Here is a 24505-nt window from a genome sequence, read left to right on the forward strand (position 1 = left end):
TCTGCAGCCTTTCAGAGGTTAATCAGTGACTCTGTGTCTCTGTATATGGACACAGGTTGATTGGAAGTCACAGTGTTTGTTACCAAAAAGATACCCTGCTGCTCTCTCTGTCTTTCCTGTAACTTTCCTTTTTGTTAGGGACACGAAGGCAGGGGTGTCCAAGCTCAGCAGCTGACTGAATGGGCTGTGAATTCAGTCAGTGGGAGAGCTCCTGTCAGATTCCTTTAGACCACCATTTCTTGGGCTCTGCTCCTCACCCTCTTCTGGGCTGTGCACACTCCTGTTTTGAAATACTTCAGTGCTCTGCATGACTTTTAATTTCAAAAGGAATTAATGAAATAATAATAATAAAAAAGCATCTCAGAGCAACTTGTGGAATTGGAAAAGGCCTGTTCTCAGCCAGGAGCATTCTGGCAAGTCTACTAAGACTAACTCAAGCGCTGAGTGTGCTGGCTACCAGGAGGAAATCCCTTGCACTAACCCACTGGGGTCGGTTTGCGTGCAGGATAAAGGCTGTTTAACTCACGGGCAGTTCTCTCCCTCTCTTAAGATTGCTTTGCAGATGCTGGAGCATGTGGTGGTTAGTGGAGAGTGGCTGATGTTGCAGAACTGTCACCTTTTGGTGAGGTGGCTTATCAATCTGGAAAAGGCCCTGGAGAACATCACAAAGCCTCACCCGGACTTTCGCCTCTGGCTGACCACTGACCCGACCAAGGGCTTCCCCATCGGAATCCTGCAGAAGTCCTTAAAGGTACCGAGCAGTGGGGAAAGCCCAGCCAGGGGGGCAGCTCCTGCCACTCTTACTCAGCAGAACGGAGCAGCTCTGGAGGGAGCGCTGCTGAGTGCAGCTTGTTGGCTTGGGCTGTAGGTACTGGCTCTTTGTCCTTATAAACCAAATCCTTATTTCATCATCCTGTTTATCTTACGATTTTTCCTTTGGGTGAAAGCTGTTCAGCAGTTTTTTTCCGAAGCAGTTATTTCACAGCAGAGGTTTGTGAGTAAACCTGGAAACGTAACAAATGCGCTTCAGATTCAGCTGCTGCCACGAGTGAGGAATATCCGGAGAGACAGAAATAGCCCTGTCAGTGCTGCTGCTGGAGTGCAGAGCTGAGGTCTCTGTCTCGCCCGGCAATAGTGCCAGTGGAGCAGACGTCCTAATAGGATAATGGTTTCCAGCTGCTACTTGAGGCTGCAGCATTTATCACGAGCAAGCTGAGCTGATTATTTTGAAGGCACAAGCCATGATGCTGTCCTAATGTTCTTTCCTGTGGCTGCTTTGTGTTGAACCAGTGCAGTCAACATCATCATTTTATTTCACGGATTCAAAAGCAGTGGCATGACAGATCCACCCACTCGGTGCTGCCGTGTATCCGTGACAGCTCTGGGGGATTCACCTCCAGCAGAGCTTAGTGCTGCAGCAGAAGTGAGCCTGGATGTAGCTTTAAAAGACTGCAAATACGCACTTTCTAGGTCTAGCCACGAGCAGTGAGAACAAAGGTTTTATAGCACTTTGAAAAAGCTGCCAGAAGCTGCCTCTGCCTCAGTTTGATCAGCAGTAAAGCCATACTAAAGGGTGTTAAGCCCTCTTACTGTGCTGATATGTAGGACACACTGAAATACCGGTAATATTTCAGTAAATTAGATCTTCAAGTATGATAAATATTAATGTCTTTCCAATAACTACTTCTAAAATAGTATCAAGTTTCTATTTACGTATATGTGTTTACCTTGATAAACTTAAAAGGTCTATTCCATGTTTTTACTTAAGGAAAAAAATCCATATTGATATGAATTTGGGAATCTGTTCAAAATTTTCAAGCTTGCATTGTACAGCGTACCTAGAGAGCGTGATGCATTTACAGCTTGTTCTTCTGAGGCTGTCCAGTAATTGATGGCTTCCCTAATTATTTTTGGTAGGTTGTGACAGAACCACCTAATGGTCTGAAACTGAACATGAGAGCCACCTACTTCAAAATTCCCGAAGACGCCTTGGAGCAGTGCCCACATCCTGCCTTTAAATCCTTAGTCTACGTCTTGGCGTTTTTCCATGCTGTGGTTCAGGAGAGAAGGAAGTTTGGGAAGGTTGGCTGGAATGTACCATATGATTTTAACGAATCTGATTTCCAGGTAAGAAAATAATTACAACTGCTCATATATTCCTGAGTTGCTCAGGTTACTTTTGAAAACATATAATCTACCCATATGTAATGATTTCTCACAATAACATTTTGCCTCATTTTTTTTTCTGTTGCTGTGGACTCATGTAGGTTCCCAATCTTCTATAGTGTCAATTTTTGCCAGTAAAAATTAATCAGCTTCCCAATCATTCATGTTTATATTGCCTCTCTCGTGGGTTTATTTTCTTAAGAGGATTTATACTTAACTTTTTAAGTATTCGAGAAAGAAATGATTGTTAGTTTTCAAACAAGAACTATGTTAAATAAAATCTATGGATATGTATGGCTGATTTATGAATCTCCTTATCTCACGTGTTCCAACAACTCCATTAGGTCTGCATGGAAATTCTTAACACATACTTGACAAAAGCTTTTGAACAAAATGATGACAAGATCCCCTGGAGCAGTCTCAAGTATCTTATTGGTGAGGTGAGTGCCTACAGCGTCACTCAGGAACACTTGATGGTAAAAGAATCCAGATAAATGACACTTCCCTTTCCGCATGGGCAGTATCCTCAAGTAGACCTGGCTCAAGATCTCTCCTGGGCAACCTTGAAACTCCTGTGTAGCCCTGAGCAAGTCACTTAATCTCATTGTCTCAATGAAATTGGGCTAGTGTGTGTAACTGCACAACAGGGGAGTTATGATGCTTAATTAATTTTGAATGAGAGCGCCCTTGGGATCCTCTGCTGAAAGGTACTAAAGAGCACAACGTTACAGGGTTATTAGTCGAGTGGGGCATCGGTGATGAGAGAGCTGCACGGATGGATTTCTAAAGCTCTGGCAGTGCTGCGTGTGATTTGTGCTGTGTAGTTGCTGGCCAGGTCTGTGTAGCTGCTGTGACATGGAATCCTGTGAGGAACTGTTACTTTGCAGCACTTAATCACGGCCGAGCGTGAGCTGGTACCTGAGGAAGGTGCCGTTGCACTAAAACACCAAGATGGGTGATGAGGAGTGGCCACAGCAGCCAAATCCAGACTGAGTCCAGATACCTCCTGCTTGGTCCCCCTTGGGACACGCTTAGAGGAGATGTCCTTGGTACCCCGTAAGGGAGAGTGTTACATGGTGCAGTCACTGCGAAAGCAAAGAGTGTTTTCGACCTCTTGATGATTTTTAACTGTATTTGCTGCCCCAACAGCCCGTGCTATCATACTGATGTCACTGATTTCTAGGTGATGTATGGCGGGCGTGCAATCGATAGCTTTGATCGTCGCATTCTGACCGTCTATATGGATGAGTACCTCGGGGATTTCATATTTGACACATTCCAAGTGTTTCATTTTTATAAAAACGACACGGTTGATTATAAAATTCCACACGGGACTACAAAAGATGACTACGTTGGTAAGAAATGCTTTTCCTGCTATGTAAGTTAGCATTAAAAATAAGAAAAGTCTATTTACAGTATACATTCCATGTGTCCATTGCTGGGGATGAGAAGTTGAAAAGAACTTCAGGAACTGTGTGTGTTTTATTGCAGTGCTATAGCCCACTGCTGATGCTGCTCTTTATGCATGAGCTTTATGCATGAGCCTACCAGCTCCTCATTTCTTTAAAAAAGATATTAAGCCCCTCCCCCAGGTAAATGGCATGTTAATTTTGTTATTAAGTGATACATTTCCATGGGGGGTGGGGGTGGGGTGGGGTGTATTTCAGGCTTAAAAATGTTTGGTTGGTCCTCGCAGTGTTTCCAACCAGCTGTAGGTTTTTTGCAAGGAGAGCATTAACAAAAATCGCTCATGGAATTCTCTGCAGGCTTGGTTTCTGCCTGGTAGCTGTGGTTTAATATATCGCATCTTTAGGAAGCGTGTTCTTGCCTTGCAGAGGTGATAGAATCTCTGCCCCTTGCCAATACTCCGGAGGTGTTTGGCCTTCATGCCAACGCTGAGATCGGTTATTACACACAAGCAGTCCGTGATATATGGTCTCATCTTCTTGAGCTGCAGCCTCAAACAGGTGTGTTCTCCCGTGCTTGGAATTGGGTTTGTAAATAAGAAATCCTGAGGTGGCGAGCTCTCACTAAACCGTTTTGGTTTCAGGTGAAACTGGCGCAGGAATTAGTCGGGATGAATATATTGCAAATGTAGCTAAGGATATAGAAAACAAAATCCCGCCCGTGTTCAATCTTGACCAGATACGGAAAGGTTTTGGCCCAGAGATAACCCCTACGACCGTGGTGCTGCTGCAGGAGCTGGAACGCTTTAATAAGCTGATCGTTCGAATGGCAAAGTCGTTGGCTGAACTGCAACGTGTAAGTGAGAGTTCAGGTGGCTCCGAGAGGCCAGAGTCAGGTTCACCTGCCCCGGGCTGGCACTGAGACTCTCACCGTCCTTCCAGGCCCTGGCTGGGGAGGTTGGAATGAGCAGTGAACTGGATGACGTGGCTCGGGCTCTCTTTAACGGGCAGATTCCTGGCATCTGGCGGCGGTTAGCCCCCGACACGCTCAAAACACTTGCCAATTGGATTATTTTCTTTGGAGCACGGTACAACCAGTACACCAGCTGGGTGAGTGAGCCCCTCCAGAGAGGTTTGTTTTAATCTGCATGATTTGCTGTGCCAATTAGTGCAGAAATCAGTGAATACACCCTGCTTTAGACACGTTACTTCAACTAATGCCAGTCGCCACCTACAATAACGAATGATGGCACAAGTGTGGGTGCAAGATTGACTGGCCAGTGGTCAGTCTGTGAGCACTGGCCTCGGGGCTGGTGGGAGGTGTGGTGGCAGCAGCAGGTGCTGCAGGTTGTCTCTGTGATTGCAGGTTAACGAGCGGGAGCCGAAGGTGATGTGGCTCTCGGGCCTGCACATCCCAGAGTCTTACCTGACGGCTCTTGTTCAAGCCACCTGCAGGAGAAACAGGTGGCCCCTGGATCACTCCACCCTCTACACAGAGGTAACCACCTACAGGACTATAGAAGACATCACTGAAGGGTCTATTCAAGGTGAGTGTTTTTATGATTATTTGGCAAAAATAAGAAAGTAGGTAATTGGTGAGAGAAACTTCCAGGCGCACCGAGTAATGTACTGGGGTTGTACCTCTGCAGACAGCGCCCTTGGTTTTACACACCACAGGATTTCACACAGGCAATGGGGGGGTCTGGTTCCTGCTGAGCCCCCCCTGCCCCCCCCAAACCTGATCTTTCTTCAGCTCTTCTCACCCACAGGCACGGATTTGACCTTGCACCTCTCCCTTGCTCTCTCTCTATCTTTATATATATACGTTTTCCTTAATGGCTAGTACATTAGCCATTAGCTATAGAACTATAAACCTAGCAGGTTTATAAAGATCCATTTACACCACAAATAATATACTACGATATATTTAACCAAGCAGTATATACAAATGTGTATGATTTATTGTGTAAATATATCTTTATTAAATCTCTATGACTAGCAATGCTCTAATTACTAAATATGACAAACTGTGTGGAGGGGACAGCTGAGCGATGCTTCTGACCTGATTGGGAACAGAGGAGGTAAAAAGGGGGCTTTTACTCTACATTTAATCAAAATTATTGGTGTTTGTACCAGAACAACTCTATCCCAACCCTTCCCCTTTTGTCTGAATGATCTAAGGAGCAGTCCCACAGGAGGAGTTAAAAAGCTCTCTTGCAATTTGGCAATTAGCTGGGCAAGTAATTGGAGAGTGGCACCCGCTGGGGGGAAGAAAACTGCAAGCAACTTAGTATCTATTCCTAATGATGTTTATCGTGTGCAACTGAGCCAATTGTAATTTGAAAAAAAAAATATTCAAACATGATAGGTCACAGTTGTGTTATGAAACCAAGGACCACAGCTGAGAACACCTCCTTGTAGCTGAGTTCGAAATGTAGGGAGTTCTGTCACGACTGTCAGTGCCAAGAGCAGCTGTTGCAGGAACAGTTGTCTTAAATGGATGGTTCAGTAGCTCAGTTTACACACCGTGTTGCCTTTTGTGCCTGCGCAGGCTGTTTTGTTTCCGGCCTGTTTCTGGAAGGAGCGGACTGGGACACGGAGCAGAGCTGCCTCACCAGAAGCAAACCCGGGGTCCTGGTGGTGGAGTTACCCATCCTGAAGATCATCCCCATTGAAGTGCACAGGCTCAAACTCCAGGTATGGCTCCTCTGGGGACACTGTGGCCCGTGAGCTTAGGAACTGCCTTCTGGTTTTGCCACCAACAGCTGGTGGCCCCTTCCTGCCTAGCACAAGCACAGTCTATCACTACCAGCAGTATATACACCTCCTTGCATTAGCCATCACTAGAGTTTCTCTTTTCTAAGGTTTACACTCAAGGGTGTTAATAGATTTGCTGCCTCTTTTCAGTTCAGGCCAAATGGAACAGGCACCTTGGGACACTCTTATTTTCCCAGTACTCTCTTAATTATTTCCCATTACCAGTTAATGACATAAAGGATCTTTACATTTTCTAGATATCCGATCTTTAAGACTTAAAACAAAAACCAAAGTGAATTTCTGAAGACAGTCATCTCTCCCAGAGGCCCTTTTTGTGTCCAGTTTCATGCAGTACTTCAGGCACTACTCAGTGTCCTCCTTTCCCCCACGCTCTTTCAGAACACGCTGCGGACCCCGGTGTACACCACCTCCCAGAGACGGAACGCGATGGGCGTTGGCCTCGTTTTTGAAGCTGATCTTTACACGACAAAGCACATTTCCCACTGGGTCCTTCAAGGTGTTTGTCTCACCCTGAATGCAGACTGACAGCTTCAGCTCGGCACTAGAGCTTTTCCACAGAATCCCATGATTTTCTTTTAGGGGGCAAGGTAGGGGGAGAGGATCAAACTAGGCAGAGATTCACCCCGTGGGTGGGGTAGAGTTCACTGAGGCTGACTTCAATAGCATCACACAACCGAGGCAGTATGATCAATAAACACAGTTGAAAAGTGTTTTTCATAACTTGTACTTCCTTTTAGAAAAGGAGCTGGTGTCTCTGTGTGTGTGTATATATATATACATAAAAGAGGTAATAAGTTGATCTCGCACGCACAAAGACTAAGGTTTGCCTGAATGGTTGTAAGAAATGTTTTTAATTGCCCAAAGCATCACTTCTGCTGTGCTTAGAAGCGGTGCCTTCTGTCATCCTTGAACAAGTGGCAGGGTAGATCAGGCATACAATAGATCGCCATAAAAATATGGCAACAACAACCAGAAACCCAAACCCGCTGCTGGTTAATGCAAAACACTGAAAAATAGTAAACCACAGAACAACCCGCTTTCTTTAACCAACCATTTTCCAGGAACCCAGCTTTTCCCTATCCCTCCCCACCACTCGTGAACCAGACCCTACCACGCAGCCGGCACGGTGTAACACTGAGGGGTGTTTCGTGGGCATCAAACAGCGAGTGACTGAGGCTGCAGGAGGCCCCAGGGCTTGTGGCTGTTGGACCCTCTGTGCCCGGGACCAGCCCTGCTGTCAGGCTGCACAGGAAAAACGGAGCGGTACCAGCTGGAAAGAACAGCTTTTGTCATCCTGCCCGGGCCTGTGCGGGGAAAGAGTGACCCAAGGCTCCAGAGGGGGACACACAGCAACACGCAGCGGCAGGAGAAGCTGAAGAGGGGCAGACTACAGCTGGCAGGGGGAGAAGGAGGGCAGGCAGGGATCCGTCATCAGCTTTCACAGAGATTACGCGTTCCAAGTTTTTGAAGGCACATCAGAAGCTTAGCAGCATTTGGGAGCCATTGTTCCTTGCTGGTCCTACTCAGAGGCTGCAGGCAAGAGTGAAGCAGAGGTGAGCTGGAGGTGCTGATCAGAATTTAAGAAAAAAAACCAAAAAGTCAAATTTGTGCTCCTTTCCCAAAATTACATACTCTCACAGCTCTCAGTATGCCTTTCTTTCCTAGGAAAAAAATTTTTTAAAAAAAATAAAATATCAAGTAGTCTAAGAGATGCAGGGCCTACCTGTTGCTCACTAGAAAGGAGTAGGGGAACCAGGGCAAGTGCAAGGCGAATCCGTCCCAAATCCACAGGGATAAAAATCAAGGATGCCAGGTTCTCCTCCTGTATGAGTTGGTTACATCAGTTAAATTTTAAACTAAATACAGACATTTTAGAGGGACAGCTCAGGTTTCTAAGCTGGTAGAAGCCAGCACTGCGTGATGATGCTCAGAACAAGTCTAAGGTTTTCAGGAAACATAAATAATCCCTTTACAAAAAAGTGCAGGTTAGAGCATAAAGACCCATTTCCACATCAGACAGCCAGTTACATTTTCTCCCTGGAAAAGGAGCTCTGAGCCAGTATCGAAGGTGCTACAAGTGCAGTGTACTGACTGCTGTACAACTGTAACAACAAAGCCATTCAATTAAATAAAAAAAACCCAAAACAAAACAACCCTAAACAATCCAGTGTTCATACTTTTTCTGTTAGGATCATTAACCCTTTTAAAGAGTGCTTCAGTGTCATGTTCCTCCCCCCCCCCCCCTTTTTTTTTTTTTTTTTTTAATACCTTTCCAGGATTTTTCCTCCTCTTCTTCCACCTGTGTGCCTAGGAGTGTTTAGAGTCCAGACCTAAATAAACCCATAGTAAAGGTTAATTATTCTTCAGTTCATTATGCTTCTGTGAGCTTTTAATGATTAATTTTTGCATTAGAATATTGCAATTAAGTTTCATGTAAAAACAGGACATTTCAATATATTAAAGATCCCCCCCCCCCCCCCCTTTTTTCTTTTTACTTAAAGCCACAAACCAAAGTATTCAGGATTAATCAAGTAATGCTTGCTGGGGCTCTCAGGATTTTGAGAAACTATGAACACAATTTGCCATCGAGAGCATGTGCACGTGAAGGAAAAGACATCCTTAGTCCCCGTTACAGTGTACCTACAGCTGCAGAATTGTCAACGCTGCTGTGAGAAAGGCGTAGGGTTTGTGTATGAAGTGCTTACGTACACAGTGAAGACAAAAGAACCACTGGTACTTCAAACGCTAACAGCCAATACATGTCGCTGCAGGTTTATAGTTAAGTTTGTTTTCACTAATATGGATTAATAACGCAGCCTGCAGCCCGTGCCTTTGTCCACACGTGTAGTTACAATAAATGGAGCAGTGCTCAGAAGCAAGCAGTCAGGTACCCCTGATTTGGCCACAGCATTTAGTAGTTATATACCTTGCCATATGAACACAGTCATATTAGGTTTCATTAGAGGAGCATAATCTATTAATGATGTATCTGGAAGAAGTTTGGCATGCATGGGGCATCAAAAGAAACTTTACTGCAGGTGCTATTTATCCTACAGGATCACAGTGCATAAACAGCAACAGAGTAGAGCATTTCAGTGATTTTACTCAAACAGTTCTGTCTGTCCCTGAGTGCTTTCTGACCACTTTGCTTCCATGGACCTGATCCACCGCCAGCGTTTCCACCTCTGGCTGCGGCTGGGACGGGGCGACGTGGTGGATGCGATGGGCCACCCCGATGTGCGCCTTGTGGGGCTTCTCTCGGGCCGGGCTGTGCGATTCGCCGGACGCACGATCTGAAGCGATAGGTGGGATAACTAACGGCCTCTCCTTAATGAGATGTACCTCTGCCGTTTCCCTGGCCAGCAGAAAGGGAGTGGGATCAGGCATGGCATCCACAGGCTCCCTCAGCAGCAGCTTCCGGCTCTCCGATCCTATTCTGTAGGCCTCTTCAAACTCGGGGTTGAGTGGTGTCGACAGACTCTTCTTCATCCTGCGCCGGGGAGTCTCCGGCAGTTTATCTTTGGGAGGGGACGGCTTGTAGTTGGACAGGACGGGACTGCCAGAAGGGGTCCCCTCCGAAGTCCCACTGGAACTCATCAGCTTCTTCTTAGTAGCGTGCAGCTGAGAAGTTAAATAAGCGATAGTGCTCGCTCTCTGCTCTAGTTCACTTGACAACATATTGAGCTTATGGCTTTTCATTTTCAACTCTTCCAAATACTTCTTTTCTCTTTCTTTAATAGTGTTTTCCAGCACCATTATCATCGCATTCTTTTGTTCAAGTTCTTTCAATAATTCATTATTTTCAGCCTCTTTGACTTTCAGCTGAGCTTCGAGATCTTCACACTTTCTTTTGAGTTCGTCACTTCTTGAACTACCATTTCCTACAAGAACAGGAAAAGCACAAGTGTTCCAAGTTAACAATAGCCCCTAATTAAAACAGTGCAATAGGGTTCCTTTGCAATATCAAGAAATAATGCTGAGCACGTGCAAAGTTGCTCCATTGATTTGCTAAATTTGCCCGTGTTCTCTCTCATCAGCAACACCCGTCCTGTCCCACACTATCCCTGATCCAGGAGGTTACTTCCACGGAATATTTTATTCCTGTGCTTCACCTGTTGATAACAGAATATATCTAAAATAACTGGGATCTAGCATATCTATTTAGATAAATAAAAGCTCTGTGGTGTGATTACAGTACCAGCTAAGTTTTAATAATACTTTCACTCTTCTGCCCCTAAAATTCATGTTCCCTGTTCCTATAGAACAGGCAGGGAACCGATTGCTTGGTAAGAGAGAGGAGTCAGCAGTTCTGTGCTCTATTCCTGGCTCCTTCCTGTGTGACCTTGTTAAGAACTTGTGACATTTACTTCATAAATAACACCAAGTCTGGAAAGGAGAAAACTACTCCTGTACCTTTTGAATTTACAAAGTCAACATCTCAAGTGCAGGGTATTCTCACCTACTGGTAATGGAGAAAACACAAACATTGAAAAAGCTGAGGAAGCTTAACACGAAAAGAAAAATGCTTTGTGTTCCTTACCTGACAAGTCTGAACTCTTTACAGTCAGCTCATAGGTTAAATCTGAGGAAAAAAGTTGTTTATTTTTTGTTAGAACAACATCATCTACCCCAGACCCCACCTGGTCAGCATGTTTACAATGACATACTTCAATAAAACAATAAAAATATACCTCTTCCCCCCACCCAAAGCAACAATAGGAGGTCCATGGCAAGTTACCAAATGTGTGAAACAACTGGAACTATCAGGTGAGACATTGCTTTTTTTTAAATTAAAAACAAGAAAGAAAAATCTTTGCTTAATGATCATGCAGTTGTGCCCTGAGACCTGTGCTGATCACCCTGAATATACCCCGGTGGTGGGCTTTGCTGCCGAGGTCTCACTGCTGAACTGGGAAGGGGCTACTCCATTCCTGGGAAAATAATTAAGCACAGAACTGGCAGCGACACCCTCCCCCGGCTACCTGTGCAGTGCTGCTGCAGGCGCCGGATCTCCGCGTGCAGGCCTTTCAGTGTGTTGGCATGTTCTCGCTGGAGAAACAACAGATTCTTCTGGGCGCTCTGCAGCTGGTTCTCCAGGTTTGACGTTGCCATCCTGACCCGCGGTCACCCTGTCAGTGAACACAGGTAGAATTGTAGCAGTCGGTTATCGCGCACATCCAGAGATCCTCACTCTACAGCCAGGATCAGCAGGAACAGCTGAATGCTACTATTAATGAATCGATACGCAATCAAAGGCCACAAGAAGTTTTTCTGTTTCACAACTATTTCATTTAGAAGTGCTCTAAGTTCATAGAAAGCCTAATTATACTCTAGGCCAGAGCAGCGTAGGGAACTCATTTGTTTGGAGTTAACACATTTAAAGGATTAATTTCAGACAGACTAAGTCACTAATCCTGTTACAAGACAAAAGCGGAGTTCTGAGAAATGGGCCAGTGTGTCCCTCTGTCTTGTTGGGGGTTTTCTGCCTACCTCCAGGGGTACAGGAGTTTGTAACGTCCCTGGACAAGAACAAGGAAGAAAGCACTGGAATGTGCCATCTCCAAAGAGAAATGTGACACAGGGAGTGTGACACACAGCCGGGCCCAGCAGCACCACTGTGGATGAGGTGTGCTCGCTGGGACCCGCAGGAGAGCAGCTCTGGCTGCTGCTGTGTCTCCTCAGCCCCAGAGCAGGATCCCGTACCTGCTGCAGGCCCCACGGCGCTGGAGAATGGCTCCACTGGGCCCAAGGACATGGAACAGACAATTGACAAGGACAATGTTTCATTTAAATGGAAAACAAACTGATTTTTCTTGCTCGGGTTATGAGTACATGGAAAACTGTTAACACTGCTGGGTTTTCCTTGCCAACAGCCTTATAAAACCAGGCCTTGGCAGCAGCAGTGCTGGGACTCAAACGAAGATGGAGCTGGTTCACCATCCGGTGCTGAGCAGCACCCCTGAAGAGCCCTGCACTGACAGTGTTACCGCTGCTCCTGATGAGGCAGCAATGGCTTTCCGTGTACCCGCAGGCCAAACGCCCGGGACACAGCTGTCTGGTGGAGCTGGATACAGACTCCCAAATGAATTCCCTGGTAGAGAGGTAAAAATAGCTCCTCGCACCAGGCACAGCCAGATGCTTTCCTGAGGAGAAGCACACGCTGTGCCCAGGTCTCTCTTCTGTGACATTTAAAGGAGCACCTGGAGGAGCATCCAGAGAAGCACAGAGGACTCACCAGGTCCCAGTGATATCTAGCCACCAAGTTCTGTCACGACACAATTTTGTTTATTGTCCTGTTTCCTAGTGAAATTTCAACTCTAAAATAAGTATACTAATGAGAAAAAGCAACAGTGACAGCATGCAATCCTCCTGCAGCCTCAAAGCACAAAATCACTCAGATGTGCTTTTGGTAGTTCTTGAATTTCGCTGTGTGATCGTTACCCCTCTCTGCACACAGAGAACCTGCTGCTACAGCCAGGGCGCGTGGTGCTGCTCCATCCATGGTGAGTTTAGAGAGGCTGCTGGGTCTACACGAGAAGAACTTTCTAGAAATATATGTCCTTAAAAACTCCACATTACTACACTTTAGCAAAAAAAGCTGTGATACTTGGGAAGCTTTCTGAAAGCTCTGGGAAGCCAGCCTTCTTCTCAGGCAGCTGAGGAGCACAGTGACAGCACAAAAAGGGGTGCACAGACAAATGCTAGAGAGCCAGGCTCCCGGGGACACTGCAGTGCCAGGCAGTAGCACACACTGGGTGGGAATTACACAAGCCCTAGTGGGAGAAATGGTTTCTGGGGGACAGGGAACTCACCCCAGGAGCGAGAAGGAAGGTTTGTCCCCGTGCACAGCTGAGCATCTGGCCTGTTGGGGCTGGGAGCCACAGCAGCCTCTCCTGCCACCAGGTAACCCAGCCCCGGAGGCGGGAGGCTGATGAAGCGGTTACGAGCCTGGGTTAAACGCTGCTGGTGCAGGAGGAGCATTAGCTTTGTCATTACAGTAGTAAATTCAGTTATCTCTGTAGTTGTGTAAAAACAATTATAGTATTTAGGTTACAAAGATAAGTAAAGAATCAGGACTCCCGTTGCCCAGACAACCATCTGCAACGGCATTACAACCACGGCTGTAATTACGGGCCCTCATGCTATGCTTAAGATAGACCTTAATTCTGCCCCGTGGCTGCCTCACAAGGTTCGTCTTGTCATCTCAAGTGTTCTCCATTGGGCTCTTTTTGCTATATAGGTTTATGACAAAAATTGGTTCTACAAGTTTAGAATTGGTAGAACATATACTCAGAGAAAGCAACACACTTTCGTCGCTCCTAAATATAACCCAGCCCTGCATTCAATTTTATACTTTTTACTCTCACAAAGAACAGCAGACTCTGCTCCTGCGCCTTGGTAAAACAGCTGGGGGGAGAGGAGGGGGACAAATAAATGCACACAGAGAGCCTTCCTGATTTCATGTGTGACCTTACCTGACATCATCATCAATGGACTTATCCTCAGAGAAGCATGTATTTGTAAAAAAAATTAATAAAGTGAAGGGGTAAAAGCCTTTGAAAGAATCCACTTCCGTGCAAGGGGCAACACAGAGCTTTTGGTTACTTTGTAACAGAGATCAAAGATTAAATTCAGTGCTCAAGAAGAATGAGGGTAACGGTGCCAGCCTGTGCTTTGGTGAGTGGAACCGCTCATTTCGCAATCACCATCACTAGCAAACAAGCAAAAATTATGACCAAAAATATTCTGAAAAGAGGTTTCTGGGTTGGCTAAATAAGAAATGAGTTAAACCGAGTTGTGTGTACAGGCTTTTCCCCTACGACTTCCAAAGAGCAGCTTATCTGAGCCGTGAGTGGTTTCTGCAGAGGGAGCAGAGGCCCCGGGACCCGGGGAGACTCCCACGGTGGTACCCCCCTCCTCCCACTGCCTCAGAGCGGACCCTAAGGGGGACTACACGGTCCGTAGCAGTCACTGTGGGCACCATTATACTTCTAAGGATTAATGATATTTTAGCTGTGTTACATTTTCAAAGCGCCATCATCTTGCTGGCAAAGCTGACTTCAGACAGACAGAAGCCTCACTGATTCATCCAATTTCTTAAGTGATCATACTCTTAACGACCGAATATGACAGCAGAATAAATCCTGCAGAGCCCATGCCCCCCACCGACGCTGGAGCTCAGGCCGATGGCACACCAGGGCTCAGGAGGGATTTTTTAATCAAGAAATGTATTTTCCAAAAGAAACTCTTAAGCTCTGACAGTGCTAAGGGAAAGAACAGCCTACACGTAATATCCCAAAGCCTTAACTCTGACAATGGTTACTAAGGGTGGCTTTATGCCCGTAACTACCATCTGAACAGAAAAAGACTTCAGAAACAGTGTTCATAGCTCAGTCCTTGCAAATAAATGTGGTCTTAAAAAGCCGGTTTCTAAATGTTAGAAAAAGCAAAACAAGGCGGTCACTATTAACCCCCTCCATTGTTTTTCCACCTTGATCTCTTCCATCTTAAAGATCACACTGCAATTACCTTCTCTGAAGAAACAAACAATAAGCAGAGGTAGGCTACTTTTATAGGCTTGGGAAGAAAATAACATTACCTGCACCAGAGCATCATCTCCCCTGCAGCACGGGTAAGTTAATCAGCGAGAGCAATTAAATCAGCTCAGTATGAATTTTAGGTGCAGCCCTCTGAGAATAAAGTATCAGAGGGCTGACTTTCCCACAAGCCTTCTGCAACCTTCCCGTGCTCCTCTTCCTCACTCGGAGAAAATATTTATCTTTCTAGAATAATATCAAATTGTTTTATGCCCCTAGAGCTAATACAACTCAATTTGACACAAAAAGATTGAAAATATGGATAGGGTCTATAGTAAGTTAGGCCAACAACCGAGCCAATTCATTTGGTGTTGGGGAAGTTCACCAAACAGACCATTTCTGAAGATCAGATACCTGGGGTTAAAAGGAGGGAAAAACCCTCTCAGCATGACCATTGTTCTGCTTTTGGCCCAGATAAGAGAAGTCTCTCCAGACACCTGAATAAAGATTACCTTAAAGAGCCTGGAGACACCACGGGTATTTTGTAAAGGGACAGAACCTGTCCCTTTAGAGAAGCAGACAGTCCTGGATGCTCACATCCACGGTGCTTCTGCAGGACAGGGCAAGAGGGGACATTACTTGCTTCAACAGAGACTTGGCGCTAAAAGTTGTTCAAACTATAACAATTAGGTAAGACTACACCCTTAAAAAAATCCACCTAAATCATGTATTTAAATTTAAAGCAGCAGGAAAATATGCTCATTTATGCCTGGGAGTGATCTGCATACAGCTTGCATACAGTTTTGAATAATTATTAAATACTTGAACAATTGGATTATTAAAACACTAAAGCAGTTTTGAATAATTATTAAATGCTTGAACAATTGGATTATTAAAACACTAAAGGCGTTAATTTCTGTTTTACCCACTTAGAGCCAGTTTGCATATTTTGTACATTTCATAACATCTTACAACTGATCAACTGCCTTGTTTATGCAGGTTGTGTAAAGATCAAAGGACACCAGGCAAAAATATAAATTAATTCTTAAAGCCAGAAACATTGACAACTGTCACAAAGTTAAACCACGCATTGAAACTTGAAAAACCTGTTATAAACTAACAGGAACCCTTTAATTCTGCATTCTCACCATTAGCGAAAGCCACTGTGGTATGAAAACTACATAAAACATTTTATTTAATCTCAGTCTCGAATTTGACAGCAGCTCATAGGATACAATGCAAGCGAGACCTACTGACCCATGCAATCTCAGTCAGAAAGTTTTTTTAAAATGGGATGGACTTAGAAGATGTAATGAAAAAGAAACAAGTATACTAAAAAAGAATTAATAGTTTCTTTTAATACAAATCAGTGAACATTTTCCTGCCGCTTTGCTATGCAGATGCTTTGACTGAGTTCCAGGGAGTTTGGTTAGTGGGATTTACAGCTACTCCAAGTTCCCTAACAATTCTTAACCTGCTGTTTGTTGGTGTGTCGCACTCAGCCGCAAATCACACCCAACAGCTGCTCTCACAGGCAGCTGAGGTTTTACAGAAAACATGGTCTTGGGAGCGGTCAGTCTAAAGACAAACAAAGAAAAAAAAATAATCTATTCAGGTACATCTCCCATTGGGGTTTCAAAGAGGAAACCCTATAAAGCAGTTCTGGGATTGCACTAAGCTGATTTCATCTCCTGTTCTCTGGAACAAGAACGAACGTGCAGCCAAGAACAAGGCTATGATCAAAAAGCACAAGCGAAATAGCAAACGCAGAGGTCAGCCAAGCCCTTAATAGCCCAGATGAGCAAATCTTCACTCTCTCACCATGGAAATCGGTGGGACAGCTCTCAAAGCAACCCATCCCTGGCTGAATTTCATCAGATAAATCAAGCCAATGCTGGGAAGAAAGCTGTAACTGCATACACCACAGAACAGTTATGTCACCATGGCTTTTCTCCCTTCCCTCTCCTCCCCAAAGCAACTTAAAAAAAAAAGTTTGTTATGTTCTTATACAAAAGGAGCTGTGCAATGCACATGTCATTTGATAAGGATGACAAAACATGAAGAGGGGCACTGCAGTGTTCAGCTCTGCAATGGTAACACACCTCCTCTTTGGCAGGGAGACTGGCACCGAGCACCGGCAGCGCCGAACCCGTCGGTTACACAAGCCCCACACGGATGGTCTGCGGCACCCACCCCTGAACACGCGACGTTTCGCACTTCTCAGGATCACCAACGTCACAGAATGTTTCTACATATAGCTAGAAATGTAGATCTGGAGACAGCTCAAAGATTGAGCCTTCAGTCCTCTTTTACGAGTGCGTGTTCCCTTAGAGGGAACCAAAAAAATACCTTAAATTGAAAATAAAAAATATTAAACAAGAGCTTCCAAAATGCAACTCCATCACATGCTCACCACAAACAATTGCTAACGTTTTCACAGATAAATCTTGTCTTGCAGATGATGTGCAGGCTCTAGGCCTTTTCTGATCTTAAGTGTTTGGATAGAGTTCAAAATCCCTCAAGGCAATAAGCATCTGGCTGTGTATTAGGTGCCTTTGCACAAAATCAGAGCATCTCTATACCCCGCTGCAAGATAAGAGGAGGGAGATGCTAATCTATGGCTTAGACACAGTCCAAAGAAAGCTACTGGAATGAAGCCCAAACAACCAAAGTCATTTAACATTTTCATTCCTGTTTGGTACCCACTAAACAAAACAGAATAACCTCCTTTGACAGGGATGGGGTGACTATCACCTGAGAAGCTGCTTTAGCTCCCTGCCAACACACATCCAAACCTTCTTGAAACATGGATGGGCAGGCAGGCCTTTTCCTCTCAACTGGTATCTAGCCAGTGCCCTCTCAAAATGTGACAAGAGCTGCCAAAATGCTTTTTCTATGCTAGACAAAATACAATTTGAAGAACTAATTAAGGACACTGGATTCTTCTCGTAAGAACCTTCAAAGTTTTAGCCAGTCTGTGTTTTAAAGACTGTCACTGAACTGACCAAACATTTCTAAATAATGTAGCTCTAATGATAAAACGCCCAACTGACAGACACTTAGCTGGTCTTCGCTTAGATCAGCTCTCCATCTCCAGAGACATGTGCCATCCCAAAAGTGTTTGTTCAGCTCATTTTGAAGGACATAATAAAGGAAACCCTGCCCTCTCCCCAGCCAACTGAGGGCTTTGCTATCTTTCTGCTTGGACATTTGCTTTTAAGTCGGACCACCCCCCAACCTGGTACCATTATACTTCTACTAATGTAGATGCAGCAATAACACAGTTTAATAACAGCCTATGACACAGTTTCAGATTTATGGTCGTCCCTCGTTCATCTGTGCATTAGATCAAACCACTTTAACTGGCTCAATATTTCTTGAGGTCATGTTTTTCAGACTATGTGCTAGGCCCGCACAACCGCCTCCGATTGTCTGCCTCTGCGTTAAAGTACAACAACACTGACATCTAAGTATTGTCCCAATAACTTGTTTCCATATTCGTTTGTGTGTTTTAAGCCAAGCAAAATTAGTAGTTCTTTCCTGGAGACAAACTGAAGGGAAAAAGGAAACGCGCCACTCTCCTCCCAGAGGAAGGATATGATTTTGCTTTCTCAGCTCCTTTTCTATTTCTAACACTTTTCAATGCTATTTCACTCAGTTGTTTCTCTGCCTGGCTTCCTTGCAATTTTCTGATCAGAGACTTTGCAGACTCTTACCGTTAATCTCTGAATGTCCCTGAGGAAGCACAGGGTTTAGTATTTTAGTAAGAAAATATCTTTTTGTTATTCTAACTGCAAGTGGTATGGCAGCAGGAAGAATAACAGAGTGGACACACTCCTGGTAGCAGTGATTTAATTCTGCTAGATGCTCTAAACGAACAAGCTGGTACTTGGCACAGAAATCGCTGACTGCTTACGTGTCAGTGCCCGACTGTCTGCCTGAAGTCATGAGGACTGACAGGAATAATTCACGTGGAGTTTTCTCCGTCCTTGAGACCACAGAAACCCAGAGCTGTCGCAATGGAAGAAGAAGAAAAGTAATCAGATGTTAAGATCACTACCATGACAAAGACTATTAGAGAATCAAATCCAATGGTCCTGCAGTGGCATTTTATACAGACACAATTATTCTGACCAGTACCAGGGTATCCAATGCCATGGCTGTACAGGTGACATGAAGAAAAAGCTTACTCTGGCCGAAAACACTGGAAATGACCGAATTTGAGCATAATTCACTTTAGGGAAACAAAGACGGTATCCTCTAAATAACAACAATTACTTCAAAATAATCCCTTTAATAATGACGAAATCCATGTAATTTTTACTTTTTTAAAGGGACAGTAAAAGCCCTTATGAGTAAGACGAGAAACAGATTGGTTCTCTTCTGCTTTTTAGCACATGTTCCTAATGAATGGCCTTTCTATTGTATTCACCCCTCCATTCTGAGGATAAAATAGTATGTTATTTTAATATAACCTCCATCAAAGCCACAGAACACAAATTGCACCCAATCACAACTAGTCAGTTGTTACGTTGTGAAGAACCGTTAGTTTTTCTAGTAAAGACAATCTCTTTTGTCAGAAGGGGAATGACAAGAAAACTTAATATTCAATTCCCCCGGACTAGCACAATATCAATGTTACACATATAAACGACCCGATTCTATTTCTTCCAGTGCCATTAAGAAAGTTCTTCAGCTTCAGTTAAAGCTGAAGCAGGAATAAAGGCAGTAAGGTGGGCTGTGGGAGGTTTTTGTACAAGGATGTTAAGTATAACTACAAATTTAAGCTTAGAAAGAATGCTATGCTAAAGTAAAAGTTTTTCTTTTTTTTTTTTTTAAGATATCAAATATTCACTTATGAACACTTCATGTCCTCTTTTAATTTTATTCTCCATGATCAGTAACACGTGAATTGCACAAGAACTCAAAGAAAATGTATTTGTGTCATTTTCAAAATTTGCCAGTCCTAAAGGCTTGCTGAAACACAAATCAAAAAAATTACTACACTAGTTTCACAGAAGCACCAAATAACCTGCCACCACACAGCCATGCAACTATTTAGCCATCCAGCCAAGCTGTGTCTTTGTCTCACCAGTTCCACTTGCAGATACCAAGCAAGTATTTACTGTTGCATTTCTGAAATGCTCTGAAATCACCTTCCTGGTGAACCAGGTCAGGGAACTGGTCCAGCTGAAAACAAACCCGTTTTTCCACTGGCTATTTTTCAGGTGACAGGTTCACCATGCAGCCCTGCAGGCACTTGAGTGGCTCACGGGGAAGGTGAAAAAAAAATTAAAAATCTTAAAAAAAATAAATCAATCAGTAACCAGGGTGGGAGGGTGCTACAGACAGAATTGCTTCCTGCAGCAGTGCCAGCTCTGGGCACTCACCTGAGCTTGAGCTCCTACTGCAAGAACTGCAGAAATTATGATTTTTCAGAGCTTGCTTGGAATATTTCTGAAATACATCAAAAGACAGCAAGCTAAATAAATCTGTCCTCCTAGGAGAGATCCATTTACAGAGAACAGCTACTGAAACAGCAGCTCTACAGAATAGCACAATTATTTTTCAGGCAAGTTTAACAGGCTGAGGAGTATGCTTTTCTCTAATGCATTCTGTGATGCTCTTTCATAAGCCATTGATTTTATTATTTTAGAACAGCAACTACGATCAAACACAAAATTGGTCTCTGCTTTGCTAAAGTAAAGGTTTTGAGATCTGCTGATGAAGGATGTCTAGTGGTGGTGATGACCTATGTCTAAGTCCTCTCTTAAGCAAGTAAAAGATTTATTATTTTTTTTTAAAGTAAATAGGATGTCAGGACAAAGAATTTCAAACAGAGGTGCTTTATACTCTTACTTACATAACCCAGGTATCTCGAATTGAGACAATAAAACTGTACGCAGCTTAAATCAAGCTTTTGAGAAGAATGGAAAGCAAACAAGCACACATACTTTTATGACAAAGGAAACCTGCTGCTAATGACATAATTCACACGATTTTTTCCACACAGATGGACAGTTCCTAAGTTCACACCTCTGTTTCACAGGGATGCCATACGCTGCACCTTTTGTCCCTCCCTCCAGGCACTGACTCAGATTACAGGGAGCTACTGTTCCCTGCCGTGTTTTCAGCCTTTCTGGAGGCAGCTCTCATTCTGTTTAGGGAGAAGCCATGAAATTTTACAGCCTTCAGTCAAGCAATGCTTTAAATAACATTGATCTTAAATGCTGTCTCTCACCCAAATAATTAAGACCAACAAGCAGCAACTATTTTAACATTTTAAGTAGAAACCAAAGGTTTTCTAGGAGTGAAGTGAGAATAAACATGCGCCTCAATAGCAGGAAAGAAACAGTGATCCAAAGAAAATGATTTTTTTCCAGGATTATTTGAAAAAAAACCAAACGAACAGCTTGCAGAAGTTCTGATACACTCTGAGGACATTATTTTCAGCAATATTTTGTCATGCCTCTCACTTCTAGTAGTAATTAAACATGTTGCTCCCATTTATAGTACCATGCTCTTTAACATCACCAGGAGAAAAGACCTGATATATAACCATGTAACATTATTAGAGAAAATTATTCACTGATCACACGGAGATACTGATTAACACCCGTTATCACCCTGCTGGACATCCTTGTTTAGAGGAAGGCAATTTTTATATCACTTAGAAATGAGCACAGAGACTAATCAGGCACACATTTGTTGAAGATAACACAGCCAAATATATAAAGGACACCAGGTCACCCCAAACAAGTGAAGGAATCAGAGGTGAGGTACGGCAGGTAGCGACCAGGGGGCTAACGTTCAAACTTGGCTCTACTAAAGGCACTATTCATTCTCTTCATTTGCTTTTTCAGACATTGCATTAGCTTAGTACGCAAGAAAGGAGCGGAGAGTTTGTTTGGGCACGCTGCAGATGCAAAGGAAACCAGAGCTCTAGCGATAACATTTCTTCCTGAACAAAGGGCACCCTCCCTGCTTCAGCTCCACCCGGCCCTGGGCACTCAGCACCAGCATTCCCAGGGCCAGGAGCTCTGCCAGAGGCCGTTCGGACAATACCGGTTATGGTTACACACCACTAGCTTATTGTGGCATACTCCTATCAATAACAACAGTGTGGAAGCTGCAATAAGGCACACAGGCATCTACGCTTTTCAACGTTTCACAATGTTTTATTGTGTGCTGCAGCAGACACGAAAGGCTGCAGAAAGCCAAACCAGCGACCTTTCACGCAACTATCTTTTTTCAACTGCAAAACCCTCAGATTTTTTCCTTTCTTCATCAGTGGCTTTGCTTTTTAAACCAGCAGTAGGAAAAGCTATGCACTTGTCTAGTCAGAACACATTTAAGTATTTTCCCTAAAGCATCAACATTAAGCTGACACACTGATTTCTCAGTAAATCACTGCTAACCAAAACCCACCACTGTTACTAACAGACACACACATATTTATACAGATACACATATATATACAGAAAGTGTCACTTGTCAGGAAAAAAAAACCTCTTAAGCATTATAAATGGTGTCAGAAAGATGAAGGTGTCTGTTCTCTCTACAAAGTAATCTACAATTTACTACATTTTTTCTTAAACTTGACTATGAAAAATTAGGTTAAACATAACTTGACTAAAGAGATTAATTCCATAATAGTATTCCGTTTACACAAGTATTAAAATACATTGTGAATCCTGTGGATATAAAAGGAACCCTTCAAAGTTATGCTACTTTAACACATGATTTTTTTAAAGCATAGAAAAGTAATGAGACACCTAGAAATGAGATTCTGACACAGCAACAAAAGTAAACTTGCAAACTAGTTTATTACAACTGTATTCCCTCTGCTACACTGTTTATAATTTCAAGAAATATTAAGCTTTACATTATGGCCCACGTTCTGGAATAGCAGTGGGAAGATTTTCTTCTGTCTACTGCTGTTAAAGGATTCACTAACACAGTAGATCTGGATGAGCAAATATATTGTCCTTAATACCTACAGCCTCCTGAGTTATGGCACACAGTGAAACAGATGATTTTTGTAACTCTAATTACAAAACACATTTAAAAAAAATCATCTGAAAGCTCTGAAAGTATGCAATTATATCTGAAATCTGAAGTAAAGGAAATAACTTTAAGGAATGAAATAAGATTGCTATTTCAGAATTTGCAACAACTACTGGACTGAAAACTACTTACAGCATTTAGATTGGTCACGAGGCCTTCATCTTTTCTAAGGGGATAGGGGAGGAAACTTTACAGATATACTAAGCAGAAGTATGGTAATAGGATGAAAACAAATAGCTATGCATCAGTTTAGCCAATATTCCTTTTGTCTACTTAAGCAGCTGATACTTTCCTCTGTCATGACCTCTTGATCTATGTTGTTTCACTAAATATGACTGCTGGAACCTCAGTATAACCAAAAGTTTGAAAAATTAATGATATTACAAGTCTTCCATTATCTGTTTATAAAGCATTTGTTTTAAATAATCAAACCAAAAAGCATTGTGCAGTTTACGAGCATAAAACTGTATTTAATCTAGCCTCTCCCAGAGGTTGTCATAATAAAGCACTACAGAATTACATTCACTAATGAGCAAGTTACATGGAAAAAAGGCACTGTATTTACAGTCATATCCATTTGTCTTTTTTTTTCTTTAATTAAGGAGCATAATTTATATTGCAAAAGCGTCAGTAAAGCTTTTTATGCTTAAGCATCTTACCATCTAGGCAAAGCCAACAAGCACCCTGGATGCTACTTATGCACCTGCAATGCAGATCAAAACGGACAATTCCATCCCCAGGGCTGCCTCAGCTTCTGTGTTTTTATTTACCTTCATTGTCTCACCTTTACACAATTTAATAAGGCAAACTCTTGTCACTCAAGGAAGCATACCACTCTTGTCCGTGGTGGGAAGGGCCCCTCCTTCCTCCCTGCTGTCCCACCCCGTGCCCTGCGTAGGGAAACAGCATCTATGCGGCTGGAACAATCTCCATGTCTGAGGACGCCCTGCACTTCTTTGCTACCACGTCCACAAGCGACAGACACTCTCCTCGATTCAAATGAAGATTACTCCCTACCTACTCCAAAATGTACACAATCCGTCCATCCACGTATGCACCCATCCATCCATCTTCCCTTTGCAGGCCCTGCGTTACCCATGATAACGACACTCTTGTCACTTTCTAAAGTGAAAATGTACCATACAAAAGGAGACTGTGCAGGTGAAGGAGGATGCGATGTAAAGCATCGCCCCAGCGGGTGTGGGTGGGAGCCAGCGGCCCCACCGGAGCCCCCTGAGCCGGTCGGCGGGAGGCTGGGCAGGGCGGGCGGGCGGCTCCCCTCAGCCCGGACACCTTCGCAACCAGAAACGAAACAAACGTCCTTGTCCCCGAGCCCGCAGCACCAGGAAGATCAGGGGTAAAGCGAGCTGCGGGGTCACACCTTTTCTCCACCGCAGCTCTAGCGACCACAAAAAGGTGCCTTTTATGCTCTGAAGGGAGAAAAGGAGGCATTTGGTCCGGCGCCAGCGCACCCCGGGACCGGCAGCCGCAGCCCACCCCACACCCGGCGGTGGCTCCCCGCCGCACCACAGCGGGCGGGCCCGGCCGCGC

The 24505-nt window shown here is 44.0% G+C and overlaps 2 protein-coding genes and 1 long non-coding RNA gene across 5 annotated transcripts in view; 1 reads left to right on the top strand and 2 right to left on the bottom strand.

The window, feature by feature from the left end:
• Window positions 1-6875, top strand: part of DNAH10 (dynein, axonemal, heavy chain 10) — a 57103-nt gene extending 50228 nt beyond the window's left edge. The window contains 10 exon segments of the mRNA XM_014961013.1: window positions 551-751; window positions 1918-2127; window positions 2511-2606; window positions 3350-3521; window positions 4002-4133; window positions 4217-4428; window positions 4515-4682; window positions 4939-5119; window positions 6124-6269; window positions 6729-6875. Of these exon segments, the coding sequence (XP_014816499.1) occupies window positions 551-751; window positions 1918-2127; window positions 2511-2606; window positions 3350-3521; window positions 4002-4133; window positions 4217-4428; window positions 4515-4682; window positions 4939-5119; window positions 6124-6269; window positions 6729-6875 (1665 nt within the window).
• Window positions 6876-7182: 307 nt separating this feature from the next.
• Window positions 7183-8606, bottom strand: LOC106902080. Its single transcript, XR_001414421.1, has 2 exons — window positions 8074-8606; window positions 7183-7880 (listed from the first exon to the last, which is right to left on the bottom strand). It is a non-coding gene; the product is annotated as an uncharacterized LOC106902080 (long non-coding RNA).
• A 743-nt stretch (window positions 8607-9349) lies between these two features.
• CCDC92 (coiled-coil domain containing 92) overlaps window positions 9350-24505 on the bottom strand; it is a 69203-nt gene continuing 54047 nt past the window's right edge. For 2 of the 3 annotated variants that reach the window (XM_014960754.1, XM_014960762.1), the window contains 3 exons: window positions 11333-11479; window positions 10891-10932; window positions 9350-10231 (listed from right to left, as the gene is read on the bottom strand). In XM_014960754.1, coding sequence (XP_014816240.1) covers window positions 9456-10231; window positions 10891-10932; window positions 11333-11462 — 948 coding nt within the window. In that variant the 5' untranslated portion in view covers window positions 11463-11479 and the 3' untranslated portion in view covers window positions 9350-9455. Of the gene's footprint in view, window positions 10232-10890; window positions 10933-11332; window positions 11480-18803; window positions 18922-24505 lie in introns of those variants that run through there. The other variant, XM_014960771.1, reaches the window with a different exon arrangement.

The sequence above is a fragment of the Calidris pugnax genome, unplaced genomic scaffold (genome assembly GCF_001431845.1).
Source record: "Calidris pugnax isolate Ruff unplaced genomic scaffold, ASM143184v1 scaffold32, whole genome shotgun sequence".
NCBI classification, from domain to species: Eukaryota; Metazoa; Chordata; class Aves; order Charadriiformes; family Scolopacidae; genus Calidris; species Calidris pugnax.